Consider the following 15,632-nt stretch of genomic DNA (forward strand, 5'->3'; position numbering starts at 1 on the left):
AATTGTATACATTAAAATCTCTGCGATAGCTTCAAATATTCACGAGAGAAACAGTTTCTGCAAATTATACTATAACTTTAAATTATACTATAACTTTAAATTATATATATATATATATATATAATTTAAAGTTTTATATATATATATATATATATATATATATATATATCTTGTGGCGCTTTTCATTTGATACTATTAGACATAATTAAGACATTTTAGTGAGGATGTAACAGTCGTGATTTTGGTTTTCTCTGAATTATTTCAGAATCCCGGTTTATGTTCTTGTCGTTTAGCATTGCTGTTACTTTTTTTCAAACCATTTTGCGCGAGGAGAATAGCTGGCGCATATTGGACTGGATATGATTGGTGTCAATCAGAGTTGCTGCAGTTTCAGAGAACACGTGCGTGGACGATGTGGAAATATACTACTAACGTACACCAACGAGCTGCAATAGCCAACATCCAGAAAGGCAATGAGATAAACCTGGAATTTTATTTTCTTGAACCCAATGGACACAAAATAGGCGCATCAAATTTATTCCATGTTTGCAATCTTTAACTGTAAATGAAACCTAAAGCGATATGCACATGGACAAACGCACACATTTCAGTGTTTTCACACAAACCTGCATCGATGCCAAATGCATTGACAAGCCATGATCTCGTTGACCATGCTGTCTGCTAGATCGTCATCATCTCGTCTGTGCACACGCTGCTCCAGGCCATAGTCGGAGATAGAAGCACCACTCCCTAAAAATTCACCGCATTTGTCTGCACACCAGACGCGCCAAAGATAAATAAGCAGTGGCGTCAAGTGCACCCATTTTCCTGTTCACCTGCTTCTAAGAGGGACTTTAAATCTATCTCATAGTAAATGTCTTTCGCAGACATAATCTTTCCATTTTGCAGATTATGAAATATGATCATTAGACAGTTACATGCGTCTATATCGTGTCTTTATAAAAAAATATCATACAAAGACATGGAATGGAATACGAAAAACTCAAATCCCCAGCATGATTTTTATATTATTATGCATCCGTAACAGAGCATTTGGGATATTAATCGAATACTGATTTTTAAAAGGGCGATCGTTTAAAAGACGCACGCGAGCAGTCGTGCTGCACGCAATGCGCATGACTTGCACGCCACACAAGATGAGACAACGTGACGCCCGACCGCAAAACAACGCGTCGGGGTTTCGCACCACACTCGTGCAAACGAGCAGCTGGGACCGCCTTTGATTACCCCTAACACACACGCACGCACACACACACACACACACACACACACACACACGCACGGCCCGATTGTTACACCCAATACACATGACATTCTGATACCGCCGCAGTTGCCGTGACGCACGGCGTTGTTGTTGTTGTTGTTGTTTTTTTTTAAATCCGAAACCGTGGATGAGTCAGAGCTCGAGAGCGAAAAGGAGGAGAGCTCGAGAGCGAAAAGGAGGACAGCCATTTTCTCCCCCTTTGTGGCTGCGCACATCCGCGAGTGAAAAAAAACATACTTGGTTCGAGTTGCGGATCGAAGCATAGGAAATGGTCCATTTTATACACGGCGTTTGACAGAAGACGCCAGTAGCAAGTACCGCACGACAACAACGGTGGGCTAAGAGATGTTTATTGGGGTGTGGGGGGGGGGGGGGGTGACGCATAAGAGAGCGTCGTTTTGCTCTCCACATCCTCGGCTTGAAAGCGCCCTTCTGTTCTCGAGCGGAACAGCAACGGAATGAAATGAAGGCAATAGGAAACTGCTGCCACCACCTTAAGCGAAAACACACCGCACCACTTGCCTTGGTTCTTGATGTTTGGCACGAAACGACGGTGCGATTCCCGGATTCGTTTTCATATAACAAATGAGCACAATAACACACTAAGTGTGTTTTGGAAAGCAAATAATACAAATAGAACAAGAGTTCAGGCATCATTATGATACATCGTATTATGCTAATTTAGCATATATAGAATAGAGTTGTGAATTGAGGGGTGCGTTGTTTTTAGTGGATAGTTCTACTTGACGAACGGCAAAAGGAGAGAAGGAATCCTTGAAATGCAGTTTTATTAAAACCGCAGCACGTTCGAAAACACAACTTTCGTAACTAAAATCACTTCTTGTTTCTCTTACTTCAACAGCCAATCAGAACGTACCAACATAAAAATATGTCTAAGCAATTATAAAACAACAGAATAGAATTGAGGTATTCTTAACATGAAATAATATGATAATAATAATAGAACATAAGCTTACACAGTTATGGGATGCCATCCACACGAACACGAAATGACAGACGAGTGCTCATCATGAGTCATCATGACGTCATCACATCAATCCGGAGACCAAGTTGAACTTGCAAATAATTTTATTCTTGCAAAACTGTAAAGGAAGCATTCACTTCGTCTGCCCACAAAACATGAAAAGTGCATCACTGCACACTTTACAAATCACATGTGCTGGAATGGTTAATTCTTGTGAAAACATGCCCCTAGAAAATGAGAGGCATCGAACAACAGGATTTAAGACACAAGAGGACCTCTCTCTGTTAAATGCGTGTATCATCTTTTGTTATTACACCGTGTGTTCTCAAAGTTATTCGATAAGGGTTAGATATGTGCTTACGAAACACATGCTAAAGCCGCCGCGCAGATGTGTGGGCCACACAGAGAGTGGAGAGTCAACTGATAGCCTGCCCAGCTGGTGGTACGAATCGGATAGACTAACACAGTTCCACTAGCACATATTTGCGATATCATTCGCATGAAGAATTCCCACTGCAGTCCTGCAAAACATAAATTAAATGAATGCTTGCACTGAGACTTAACCAGTGGTCCGAGGCACACTATCAGACAACGGAAGCAGGGACAAATCAAAACATGAGCAACATTAATAACGTTTCATTGAACACGTTCAGATTCTCAAAAATACGATTGACATTTATTGACAAAAGGTGCTATCCTTATTAAATTTTAAACAAGTATCCACACAGCTTGTATCCGTCTCTGTACACACACTTTTTGCACACGCACGCGCACACCCGCGCATGCAGCGTTGTTACCATGTTTCAATATAATTTTCTTCCATACAATCATTTCTATAATTCCTATATTCTTTACAAGAGTTTGAATGTAGACTGTAGCGAGCACAAAAAACCCCAAAACATTAATAAGAATGTAAGTGCATTTTCAGTTAATTCTTTTTTCATTCATTCATTCATCTTCCATACCGCTTGATCCTCACTAGGGTCACGGGGGGTGCTGGAGCCCATCCCAGCCGTCTCCGGGCAGTAGGCGGGGGACACCCTGAATCGGTTGCCAGCCAATCGCAGGGCACACAGAAACAAACAACCATTCGCACTCACACTCACAACTAGGGACAATTCAGAGTGTTCAATCAGCCTGCCATGCATATTTTTGGAATGTGGGAGGAAACCGGAGCACCCGGAGAAAACCCACGCAGGCCCGGGGAGAACATGCAAACTCCACACAGGGAGGCCGGAGCTGGAATCGAACCCGGTACCTCTGCACTGTGAAGCCGACGTGCTAACCACTGGACCACCGGGCCGCCCTCAGTTAATTCTACGTCTTTTAAATTTCTGAACTAAGTTTGAAATTCCATGTGATAAAGTCACGACATATGACATGTCATGCAGGAAATAAGCAAACCGAGCAAAGAATTCCGATGCTTTTTCCTTCCGAGCTATACAAAATGACATAGGAACCGGTTCCGTTTGCACATTCTAGCCTCTGAAAATACAAATACGTCTCCTGTACCTTTATACAGTTACACCGTAACGTACTCCTTGAAGGTAACTGTGAGGCAGTTTGTCGTAATATCCGTGATGACTATATTCCCGAGGAACGGCTGGAAAGATGGAAACGCCGTCTCCGCTTTTCCCGTGTCCACAATCGCAATGTTTTCGGTTTCAGCCTGGGGCTGACTTTCAGTTTGCTCTTTCACTTGCGAGTCTGTCTGCGTTCCATCCTGTGTGTGTCGTTCTGGCTGGCTCCCAGCGGAAGCAGCGACACGAGGCCTGGATTTAACAACGCTCAAGTCAATAGGCTCCTCTTGAGCATGATCACGATCAGCATAGTCACAGTGCTGCAATGAAAAGGGACCCCGGAGGCCATTTTGGTCCGTGCGAATGCTTTGGGTGGGTGGGGAGAGCGTGTGGTGGGAGATGAACAACCTCTTGTTCCTTCCGTGCTCCTCATTGTCAATGTCAGAATGGTGTCGCTTTAATCCTTGAAATTCATCCTGGGTTGTTTTTTTGTCAGTGAACACGGGAACGCCGGTGTCCAGAGGCGAAGAGGCCAGATTAGGCTTGGGTGTCAATTGTAAAGGCTGATGGGCTGCAAGCGGACACTGACCCCTGACCTCAAAATGTCGATCCTGTTCTGTCACGGCAAGTTTGGTTTGGGCGGACTGTTTGCTTTTTTGGGTCGAATCTCCCGTGAATCCCGAGTCGGCTTTGGGTTTCTTTGCAAATCCGTTGACGAGGCCGAGATGTTTGACCAGCTTCATCTTCTCGAGGTGCTTTTCTGCGTCGTCCGCCTCCGCCGACTGGGATTCGGCATTTGTAACCTTTGCGTCCTCCGTTCCACTTTCCATGTATTTGCTCATGACGATAACAATCCGTCCGTTCTTGTTTTTGTTTTTCACAATTTTGAGTTTACTGCCACTGACGCCGCCGTCGTGCTGCGCCGAGGCGGGGTCTTTCGGCTTTGCCTCCTCTTGTTCTTTGTGGCCATTGAGGTCGGCCGGGAGCTTTTTCAACTCCATGGTGATGTCCTTTACTTTGGTCAGGACGCCTGAAGTCTTGTCCCGGAACCATTTTTGCTGCAGCACAGGGGGGAGATTGTATCCCTTGATGGGCAACTCTCTGGCGTTGACCTCTCTTGGCTTCGCAAACGCAGACTCGTGCATCTGGAGAGCCGGCTGGTAGTGGTGGTGCTTCTTGGTGTTGAGCTGATAGTAGAACTTGGTGCCGTTGGCACGCTGCTCGGTCTCACATTCTCGGCTCATGGGCTGGAACTGATGATGTTTCTCGCCGTTCAGCTGACACTGCCGGCTCTGGGGACGCAGCATTGGAACGGAACTGGTGTCGTGACAGCCGTCTTCTTGCAGGGAAGACTCATGACGGCCGGCGAGTAGACTGGATCTCCGAGCAAAAGAAGGGACCTGTCCAAGTACACAGTCGTTAAAGAACGGCGCTTGCGATGGCTGAAAAAAAAATTGGCATTCGGTTCAGCAACGCATTTCTATTCGCAATTTGGCTTTAGGTGTGGCGAATGAGTTGTGGTGAGAGAATGCACTTAATAGACTGTAAGGTAACCTCTGCACCACAGAGACCTTTCCGTCATAGGCGGCGTCTGTGTTCACTCAGCACCCCCCCCCCCCAACCCCCGCCCTCCCGCCTTGCCATTCAAGAGCACCACTAGTGACATTTGTTTCAAGTGTTTCCTGTGGCAGTGACCTCAGCTCAGAGGAATGCCTCCGGCATGCTTTGTGACCTGTCATTGACTTAGCACGTGTTGCCACTGACACCTTCCTAAGAGGAATAAGAAGCAGTCCTCTGAGTGGTACCCCCTGACCTTTGGGGCGGGTAAAGGATGCGCAAAATGTGCCGTTCACATTTTTGGGGCAACAGCTACCAAAGTAAGGTCACAATTAGAGATACCGCAGTAACTCATTTTGGTCTTATCACAAAGAGTGAGGTGACCGATTAGTTACATTGCTAGATTTAATGAGCAAAAAAAAAAAAAAAAAAAAAAAAACCAGACAACCAATTGGGACAAGGAAGAAGGCATTACATATTGGTGTATGTTCCAGATAATTTGTAGAGTTAAATGGAGTCGATCATTTGAATTTTTGAGGATTGCATTCTCAAGGCCAACATTCATTCATTCATCTTGTGAGCCGCTTGATCCTCACTAGGGTCGTGGGGGGTGCTGGAGCCCATCCCAGCCGTCTCCGGGCAGTAGGCGGGGGACACCCTGAATCGGTTGCCAACCAATCGCAGGGCACACAGAGACGAACAACCATCCACGCTCACACTCACACCTAGGGACAATTTAGAGCGTCCAATCAGCCTGCGATGCATGTTATTGGAATGTGGGAGGAAACCGGAGCACCCGGAGAAAACCCACGCAGGCCCGGGGAGAACGTGCAAACTCCACACAGGGAGGCCGGAGCTGGAATCGAACCCGGTACCTCTGCACTGTGAAGCCGACGTGCTAACCACTGGACTACCGGGCCGCCCCAAGGCCAACATATGTGGTGATAATTGACACCTACTTTGCAATTATGCATTATTGCACTAATAGGGCTTGACTTCAGCAGGTATTTTTTTTCCGAAATTGAACTTTTTAAAACATTTTTGGCCCGAGTGAAGCGTTGCATTCTGAGTGACGTTTTAGTATCTTTTGGAAATCATCAGGATGAGGTCTGTGACAAGGGAAGGCTAATTTCTCTTTGACCATGAAGAAGCTAAGACAGGTGCCCAAACTTTTTGGACCGAAGATCTACTTTCCGATCAACTAACCTCACGGGATCTACCCTTACCGGCGCGCGCACGCATACAGACACAAATTTAAGATTTACCTGCTTTATTTTATTTTTTAAATATTTTTTTGTGAAAATGAGACTGATAAGATGATTAGTGTGCAGTGTAAATTAACACAACAAATATATTACTAACATGTACAAAGACACACAAATGGTTGTTTGTTTTTTTTCTTCTCGACACTCTTCGGATCTACTTGGGCCCTGTCTTAGATCTACCGGTAGATCAGGATCTACCTAATGGGCACCCCTGAGCTAAGTGAACTAAAACAATGTGGAGGGGTCCTATTTGCAAATCAAACGAACAGATTTTTTTTTCTCCCTTTTGAAGAATTGTCAGGAAGGGACGCACTAGACTGAGCTATTCTGTCTCGCGTTAGACACCCCACACTTTATGGAATATATTCATTCAGTCATTCATCTTCCGTACCGCTTGCTCCTCACTAGGGTCGCGGGGGGTGCTGGAGCCCATCCCAGCCGTCTCCGGGCAGTAAGCGGGGGACACCCTGAATCGGTTGCCAGCCAATCGCAGGGCACACAGAAACGAACAACCATTCGCACTCACACTCACATCTAGGGACAATTTAGAGTGTTCAATCAGCCTACCATGCATATTTTTGGAATGTGGGAGGAAACCGGAGCACCCGGAGAAAACCCACGCAGGCCCGGGGAGAGCGTGCAAACTCCACACAGGGAGGCCGGAGCTGGAATCGAACCCGGTACCTCTGCACTGTGAAGCCCACGTGCTAACCACTGGACTACCGGGCCGCCCGACTTTATGGAATATAGAATTCTAATATTGTATTGTTGGTAGGAATTCTTCATTGACATGCATATTTTCTTACCTGAACCAGAAAGTGCTTGGGCTTTGGTCCTCTCTTGCGATAACCCATCAGCTGCTCTTGACGTTCCCTGTGAGAGAAACAGCAGGTCGTGATGGAAGCCACCTTACACTGAGTAAAGTTACCATCACATGGCAACGCTGTGTACAATAAACGATCCAGACGTGAGCCCGACCGGAGCTACTGATGGGCCAAAGTTTAAGACTGCAATCAAATGAGCCTCGTCCCTCCCCAAAGAACATGCCACCGGTTTAGTGAACGTATCCAAGCACGAAAGGCTGTCGGCCATTGTTGACTTTCTTTCTCCCCCCCCACTCTCCATACTCTTCTCTCCACAGAAGTAACTCAATACAGCGGACAGAAGTGATGTCAGTCCCCCCCCCCCCACCCCCGTCCTCCTCCCTCACATCTAATTACAGTGACGACTCAGTGTATTTTCATAGCCTGGCATTCGGACAATTTGGCTCCCTGGAGAGACATGCAATTAGTTTCAATAAAATCTCTGCTTGTGTGAGAGAGCGAGAGAGAGAGAGAGAGAGAGAGAGAGAAAGAGAGAGGGAGACAATTGCTAAAACAGATGGAGAGTGATGTCCATGTTAACGTGTGACCTACGCCTGAAAGGTTGCAGTGTATGAGAGAACAACGCAGGCTTAGAGAAAGGCCAGTGACAGGTTAACACAATATGCATCTAAAATATTCACTTATACCTTTACGAGGCCAGTCAGTCACTTAGCAGACTTTTTAACAGACGTTAACCACGGAAGACCCTCCACTAATATGGCGTACAAAGAAGTTGGTCGTATTTTGACGTTTAGAGATCACGTGATTTATGACTACAATTTAGTTCAGTGATCAACAAAAAGTTCATTTCTATGTGCATTTTCAAGAAGTCAGGAACAGATGAAAACAAGATGTGAAGACAAAAGTTTCCTTCTTCCTCCCAAACTAGCGTTTCGTTACTTCACGCGGATATTGGACTTTCACTGATGGAAGTGACCAAGCACACAAACACTTTTTTTGTAGGCACAAACACCAAAATAAGGTACTGCAACCTTGGAAAAACAGCCACATTACTTTGAAAATGTGCTGGGAATGAAACCCTGTTGTGTTCAATCATAAACATGATGTGATGGGAAATGTTTTACGTGGGTGCAATTTTGCTTCGAACAGTAACGTGGAAAGAAACTTTCCGCAGCAGCAAAAAAACAAACAAACAAAAAAATACAAGCCTTTATGCCTAGGAAAAAGTAATAAAGTACTTCCGTGGATGTTGTGGCAGGTGCATGGGCTGACTGGATGGTGGGAAACAGGCAGCACTCAAGCATGATAACCTGACGCTGACATGCAAAGAAAGATCATGTGACAAAAGGACTGTTGATGCTCCACTTTACCCGGACCTTAACCCCGATTCGACCCTCTAACGACACCGTTTTTAATCCTAATCCAGTCTCTACGATGGTGTTGAATCGTTGACAGTTGAGCGTCAACACCGGATTTTCCTGGATGTTTGCCGAGGCTGCAGAGTTTATGCTACAAACGTGTAAATCTTTTTGTTTAAAAACACGTCGATGATTGAAAGATGTCAAGTTTTGTGTTGAAAGCAGGAAAAGTAGGGAACGATGAGTTGAAACATGTTTCGTCACGTGAATGCACACTGAATAAGGGTTTTGGCACCTGTATGGCTGGCTGGTTTGTCGGGAAAAAAAAAAGCATACCTGTCTTCAAAAGCATCAAGTAGCCTTGGGTCCAGAATGTTTTCTTCCGGTTCCCATGTATTGTACCTGTTTAGAGAGGCGTTCATGAGTGGACAAACACAACTTTAAAAAAAATGTTGACATACAGGCCTGTTGGATGCATCAAAATTAATCACCACTATTTGAAAGGCCTATAATGAGGGAATGTCAAAATGAAGGAGTGTGATGTCTTAATTTTGGGAAATGTGCATTGCATGCACTGTAAACTCGCACCCACCATTTTGGGGCCAACGTGCAAAGTTCCCAAAGTGAATAAAAGTAACAATCCACGATCCCATAGAGCAGTTTGTGTGTTGAATGTGATAGTTGCAGTAATCCTTTCTGACGTTTATTGGGTCACTTACTTTGGGGACCATCCACGCCACTTGACCAGATACTCAACCCTTCCCTGCGAATGCACAGATAATAAGCAGCATTAAGTAACGGCAAAATCACGCTCTTCGGGTCATCTTAAAACATCGCGCGTTGTCAGAACACGTAAACAGTCGGGGCTAAGAGGAACGCTTTATTTCCATGTGACAAACCTTCCGGCTACGCTTCTTCTCGATGCTCTCCACTGCAAAGACGTGCTCTCCCGCGGCGGGAAGCTCCATTTTCACATTCAAGTGCAGCGTTTCGTGATTTTTTTTCTCCTCCCCCCCACCCCCCGCCCCCCCCGTTTTCCTTTCTTTGACTTGCGACACCTTATCTCCTTCGAATGAAAAAGTACAAGAACACTCGTTCGCTTCCCTCGCTTTCCCCTCGGACACTCAGCGGCAGTGGAAGGCTTCAAGCTGCTGCCAGAAAACACGAGATGCAAATAGCCGTTTCGGTGACGTCACGATGGGCGGGCACAAGGGGGCGGGGTATCTTGGATGCTGATTTCACGGACCGTTGGAATCACGAGGGAGCGCTCGAAAGACGAGCCAATATTTAACAATGCCATTTTCACAACAGTACAATCAAAACTAATTGGAATACTGCTGTTCCCCCCCCCCCAGATATTCAGTCATTGTTTAATTTCTAATTCCCTGTAAAATTGAAATAAATGTTTTCTAAATTTGCCATACCACGTTTTTAACAATGCCATTTTCACAACAGTACAATCAAAACAAATTGAAATGTTGCCGTCCCCCCCCCCCCCCAGATATTCATTCATTGTTTAATTTCTAATTCCCTGTAAAATTGAAATAAATGTTTTCTAAATTTGCTATACGACAGGGAGGATTATTTTTAACAGCCCTGACATTTTTGAATGATTAAAAAAATCGCCACGTGTACAAGATGAGGCTTAAAAGTAATGAAACATCAAGCCCACTTCTCCACTCGCGGCATTATGGGCATGATCATTGAATGCAGTCAGTTTCCAAGGACTGCACCACCCGCACCCCCCACCACTGTCACCTGTAAATCAAATACCACTCAACTCAACTTAACTCAACCCAACTGTATTTATAGAGCACTTTAAAACAGCCATCGCTGTATACAAAGTGCTGTACATGGAGCAACTATCATATGTACAACAATAAAATAATAAATCAATAGCAAAAACGGTAGAAAGCACCAAACAGTAAAACTAAGATCAAGTCTGAGTCATGTTAAGTCAAACAACTACTACCTGGTTGTGGCAGCGCCAGGTGAGTCGTTTTGGTAAGCCATTTGAGTTTTAGTCGTAGGTTGATGAAGGAAGCTTGAATTTTCCGACCTCTGACCAGGAAAGTGGACTGGTACATCCCTCAAACTGTGAGGTCCAAGTCAGGAAGTCGTGAAGTGGGACAAAAAAAAATCTCCCCCAATTTAACCAAGTTACGCTAACGTGACGTCACTCAACAATGGCGACTCCCTTCGGGATATAGGCCGTCAATGGAAAAACTATCGAGCTAATTATCAAACTAACTTCCACTTTTCTCAGGGGGACATGCATGCATTCGCGGTTAACAGACTCTAAAGTGGGCACACCAGCAGACAAGCTGAGAGGAAGGTGAAAATTCTGGGTGTAGGTATAGCTAGCTTGTTAGCTAACTGCACATCACAATTGCAGATGATAACTGCTGGTGCAAAAGAAAGTGTGGAAATTCTTACACAGTGGAGGAGAGGCAACTCATATCGGGGGCCCAAATGCATCACTTGGCCCCGTAGTAGGCATGCCCAAAAATAAGTGAAAAAGAATGTGCACTTTCTCCAAGGAGTTAGGGAGACGTACACCTCCTTTGCGTACTGTGAACAACTGTTCATCTTTTCATAAGACTTTTGTTTTGAAACTCTCAAGTGGCAAAAATGAGTGTTTGGCTGTGAGAAGTTTGTTCAGTCTTCCGAAAGATTAAACGATTGGACAGAAATGGTTGGAATGTATTTTTGGAAGCATACAACAGACCATCCAGCTGCTGTTTGCCCGTGATCATCATTTATCAGAGGACTGCCTGGTGAACCTTGGCCAGTACCAAAGCGAATTGGTCGAGAGATCAAACCTTTAAAACGGGCACAATTCCCAATCAAATCCAATGGAGAGGCCAGGAGCCGTATGTAAATTAAACCGCTAGTTAAATGATGACATAATATTGGCATGAATGCACGAACGTTTGCTTTGTTGTCAAGCATGATGTATTTTGTTGTATGAAAAAAAACCCATTGTTGTTACACACATTACCATGTGCATGGATGAATACCGCATCAATGCAGCATAAAGATTGCTACTTAACTCTCGATAGTGAGCTTTTTTTCAGAAACAAATAAATGTTTAAATGTTTAAATTAATAAATGTTTTTTAAATTGAAGATATAAACAGAATAGGCGGCCCGGTAGTCCAGTGGTTAGCACATCGGCTTCACAGTGCAGAGGTACCGGGTTTGATTCCAGCTCCGGCCTCCCTGTGTGGAGTTTGCATGTTCTCCCCGGGCCTGCGTGGGTTTTCTCCGGGTGCTCCGGTTTCCTCCCACATTCCAAAAAAACATGCATGGCAGGATGATTGAACACTCTAAAAATTGTCCCTAGGTGTGAGTGTGAGCGTGGATGGTTGTTCGTCTCTGTGTGCCCTGTGATTGGGTGGCAACCAATTCAGGGTGTCCCCCGCCTACTGCCCGAAGACAGCTGGGATAGGCTCCAGCACCCCCCGCGACCCTAGTGAGGATCAAGCGGCTCGGAAGATGAATGAATAAATGAATATAAACAGAATATAATTGTAATGACAACCTTAAATCGAGCGCTCAGCAGCAGTCGAGTGCGTTGGAAAAATACGAGCTGTGGTGAGACAGTGAACGCATCAAAATCTCTTCCCTGGTCCCGGAGTGTGGAGATGCTGCAGCAGGGTGCCATGAATAGATTAAGTGCCATGCATGGCCTCGGAGTCTACAATACACCACACATTCTGCATTTTTTTATGTCCTGTCTATCTCCATGTACGAATATTGATCGATCACGCAAAACAAATGAGGACGGCGATCACGCATTTAAATTAGACATAAATGTACAGCACTGGTAATCATGGATCATAATGCTTTATCTGTGGCGAGGGAATCGCGTGTATTCATTTTAACTGCGAGGAATGTGAAACAGCTTGGGGGGGGGGGATGATACAGTTATTTTGCCTTGAATCGTTGAAGTTCAATGTGTGTGTGTGTGTGTGTGTGGTGGTGGTGGTGGTGGTGGGGGGGGGGGTTGCTGTTGTGTGCGCATGGCAATGAAGAGTCAAGGTCACGCGAGGATGACATTTCTCTTGGCACCGTGTCGCGCCAATTTTCTGCTGGATTTCTGTCGTGTTGCGTGAGATGTAGGTCAGGATCCAGCCGGCTATTTCTAATCACGGAGGAGGGACACACCACCAGAGGTGTTTACTGAAATTGTCCTTAAATATTGCTAGTTAGTGTTATTATTACCGTCGCGAGCGACAATAAACAACAGCAAGAGATGGCATCGCTTCATACAGCGGCACTCAATAAAATTCAGCAGGGAAGGGGTTAAAATGGAGGCTACCCGCAGGCTGCGAAACTCGGCCTATTGTAGTGAGGCACGTACCACTCACGACTGTCTTTCCTTCTGTGGAAATAGGCGAAGTTTGATGTTAGACGACCACGCCTAGTGGCCGACAGTTGCACTTGAACTATCTCACCATGATAACGTCTATTTTCAGTGGACTGCCATGGCGTGGATACTTTGCCTCCGACATTCACCGGTGCGCGCGCCCAAGATTGTCCGCGCGCACGACAATGTAACACTTGCGTGTGTGTGTGTGTGTGTGTGTGTGTGCGCGCGCGCGCGCAATAGGTGAGGTGCTATTGTTGCGCTTTTGTCGGTGAAGCATTCTCTGTCAACTGTCACCTCCCTCTCACGACGCTTCTACAAAGAAAGCGTCACCTTGGAAGGCTGCGTCATGTTCGGGAGTAATTAATTTTGATAATGTATTGCTGATGTTCACCTAAGCAACGCTCACCCATGCCCGCAGCTCAAAAGCACCGGGTCAACATTACCATTAGTATTTTATCGACTGTCAAACTGTGTGTCAAAAATGAGAAGATCTGTGTTCTAAAAATGAAAATCTGTCCAAGCCCTTGCACTTTTTGGTAGGGTGTACAAATCATGAGACACCATTTTGCACTCCAACGACACAGCAAACAAGTGTACATTTACGTTTGCACATTTCAACAATCTTCCACAAACGCTGCGTGATTATACATTAGGCAGTAGACTAAGCATAGGCCAGCATTTTGCCATACACAAATTGCTTATGATGTTTATACCTATATGCAAAACTCGTTGTTATTCAGTGTGGAGTAATCATTAATAATGAATGAAGTGTCAGTGGTGTTATTTTTAAAGCTTTTAATTCATACAGTCTTGAAATACTGTTCAGGAATTCATTTATAACGATGTAATAATGAATTTATAACGATGTAAGATGCTAACGTGAACTATTACCAATTCTTGAAACATTTTGTTTGTGTGATTTAGTTCCAGTCATACCATTGCAAACCTGCAGCAATATTTTAAACACAATTCAATTCCTCCCTGCTCACATTGTGTGTTGTTGGTGACTCCAGATTTCCATCACTGCAGCTTCATCTTCAAGAAAAGTATGTTTTGTTTACGGCTCTACTCTTTATAAAGCAATAAAGCGTGTAATTGCTTTGCAGTCCCCCCCGCCCCCATTTTATTATCATTCTAGGAGGAAATGAAGGGAAAATGTGATGCTTATCAATGGAAGCAGTGATGAGGAGAGCATCTGCTTTATGTCCAAGGAATAATGTGTGAAACTTCAAACGAGTCACAGGTTGTAAATCAGATTTTTTTTTTGTGGCACATCTATTGACAGAGCAGAGAGGACGAGGAGCAGGTGTGCTGATCTATTTCAGATGACATTTCCAGCAAGAAAGAAATTGGTCCAGGCCTGCGTCACAGCCCAGCCAAGTCGATTAATTGACAGCAGTCGAAAAACATCGGATGGGCAGGGACAAGGTCATGAGGAGCAGTTTGCATGTGACGGTAAACAAGAGATGAAACAATTGGATAAAATGAGTTAAGAGCTGGGCATCATGGTAGTTAAGTGGTTAGCTTCTGGGTTTGTGTCAGGGCCGCCTTGACCTACTCATCCAGTGACGTGCAGTGAGGCACGACTTCGCTTAAGTCAGATTAAAAAGAAAAAAAAAAAACACAAAGCCAACATATAACATTTAGTATTTCAAATTTTTACCCTCATTAAAACGTCTCGAATAACGTCAAAGTTGAATATGGGAATATTGTTTTCAAAGCTCAGAATGATGTTTCCAAGGATTCTAGTTGAACAATGTGTTAGCAAGAAAAACAAAACAAACAACAATTCAAACAGTAAAAAACACAAAACAGTAATTCATGCCTTTGTCACATCCCGGCTCGATTACTGCAACGCCCTTTACTTTGGAGTCAGCCAGTCCTCCATTAAGCGCCTTCAGCTGGTCCAGAATGCCGCTGCTCGCCTCTTGACTGGTACTGGTATTATTGCTTTTCATGATTTTTAATCAATAGAACTGCCAACAAATCGAAATTTTCAGACACAATACATATTTTAATCCAATCATGCATCGTATTTAACAGCTTCTATAAATAACATTTTTAATCGTATTGCAGTGATATAACAAGCAACTACACTTAACCCAATTAGAACCCATTCACTCCTGCACCAACAATACTTATTAAGGTCAAAATAGTATTTAAAACGTGAAACAGTACAAAAACATACACAAAGCAATTGAGCTCTGGACGTTGGCATCAAGCATCCCACAATGCCCTGTGTCAAATGCAAACAACGTAATTTGGGCAGCGTAGAATACGTCTCGCTAATTCTTGCTACCAATTGAAAAACTAACGCATAGCATCAGCGTTCAGACGGACGGCTCCTCTGATCTGCGGGTCGCTTCGCCATCCACTGTGCCCACTTGACAAATCTGTGGCAGGCCTTTGCTGCGAGTGCCGCATTTCTCACTCCCTCAAAGCGAGTCCAAGGTTAGGCCGGCCA

The 15,632-nt window shown here is 44.6% G+C and overlaps 1 protein-coding gene across 1 annotated transcript; it reads right to left on the reverse strand.

Annotated features, from left to right (window-relative positions):
* Positions 1-2,356: 2,356 nt before the first annotated feature.
* LOC127612587 (E3 SUMO-protein ligase CBX4-like) lies at positions 2,357-9,790 on the reverse strand. Its single transcript, XM_052083306.1, has 5 exons — positions 9,694-9,790; positions 9,514-9,557; positions 9,131-9,196; positions 7,419-7,485; positions 2,357-5,190 (listed from the first exon to the last, which is right to left on the reverse strand). Exons 1-5 carry the CDS (start codon positions 9,760-9,762, stop codon positions 3,793-3,795), a joined length of 1,644 nt encoding a protein of 547 aa, XP_051939266.1. The 5' UTR covers positions 9,763-9,790; the 3' UTR covers positions 2,357-3,792.
* Positions 9,791-15,632: the final 5,842 nt, after the last annotated feature.

The sequence above is a fragment of the Hippocampus zosterae genome, chromosome 13, assembly GCF_025434085.1.
Source record: "Hippocampus zosterae strain Florida chromosome 13, ASM2543408v3, whole genome shotgun sequence".
Taxonomy (NCBI): domain Eukaryota; kingdom Metazoa; phylum Chordata; class Actinopteri; order Syngnathiformes; family Syngnathidae; genus Hippocampus; species Hippocampus zosterae.

What these genes read in the sequence shown, in the direction of transcription:
- LOC127612587 (XM_052083306.1), bottom strand. Translation starts at nt 9,762, where the DNA reads ATGGAGCTTCCCGCCGCGGGAGAGCACGTCTTTGCAGTGGAGAGCATC. An exon ending in AGAAGAAGCGTAGCCGGAAG is followed by an intron (nt 9,558 to 9,693) that starts GTTTGTCACATG and finishes GTGCATTCGCAG; the next exon opens with GGAAGGGTTGAGTATCTGGT. An exon ending in CTTGATGCTTTTGAAGACAG is followed by an intron (nt 7,486 to 9,130) that starts GTATGCTTTTTT and finishes TTTCTCTCACAG; the next exon opens with GGAACGTCAAGAGCAGCTGA.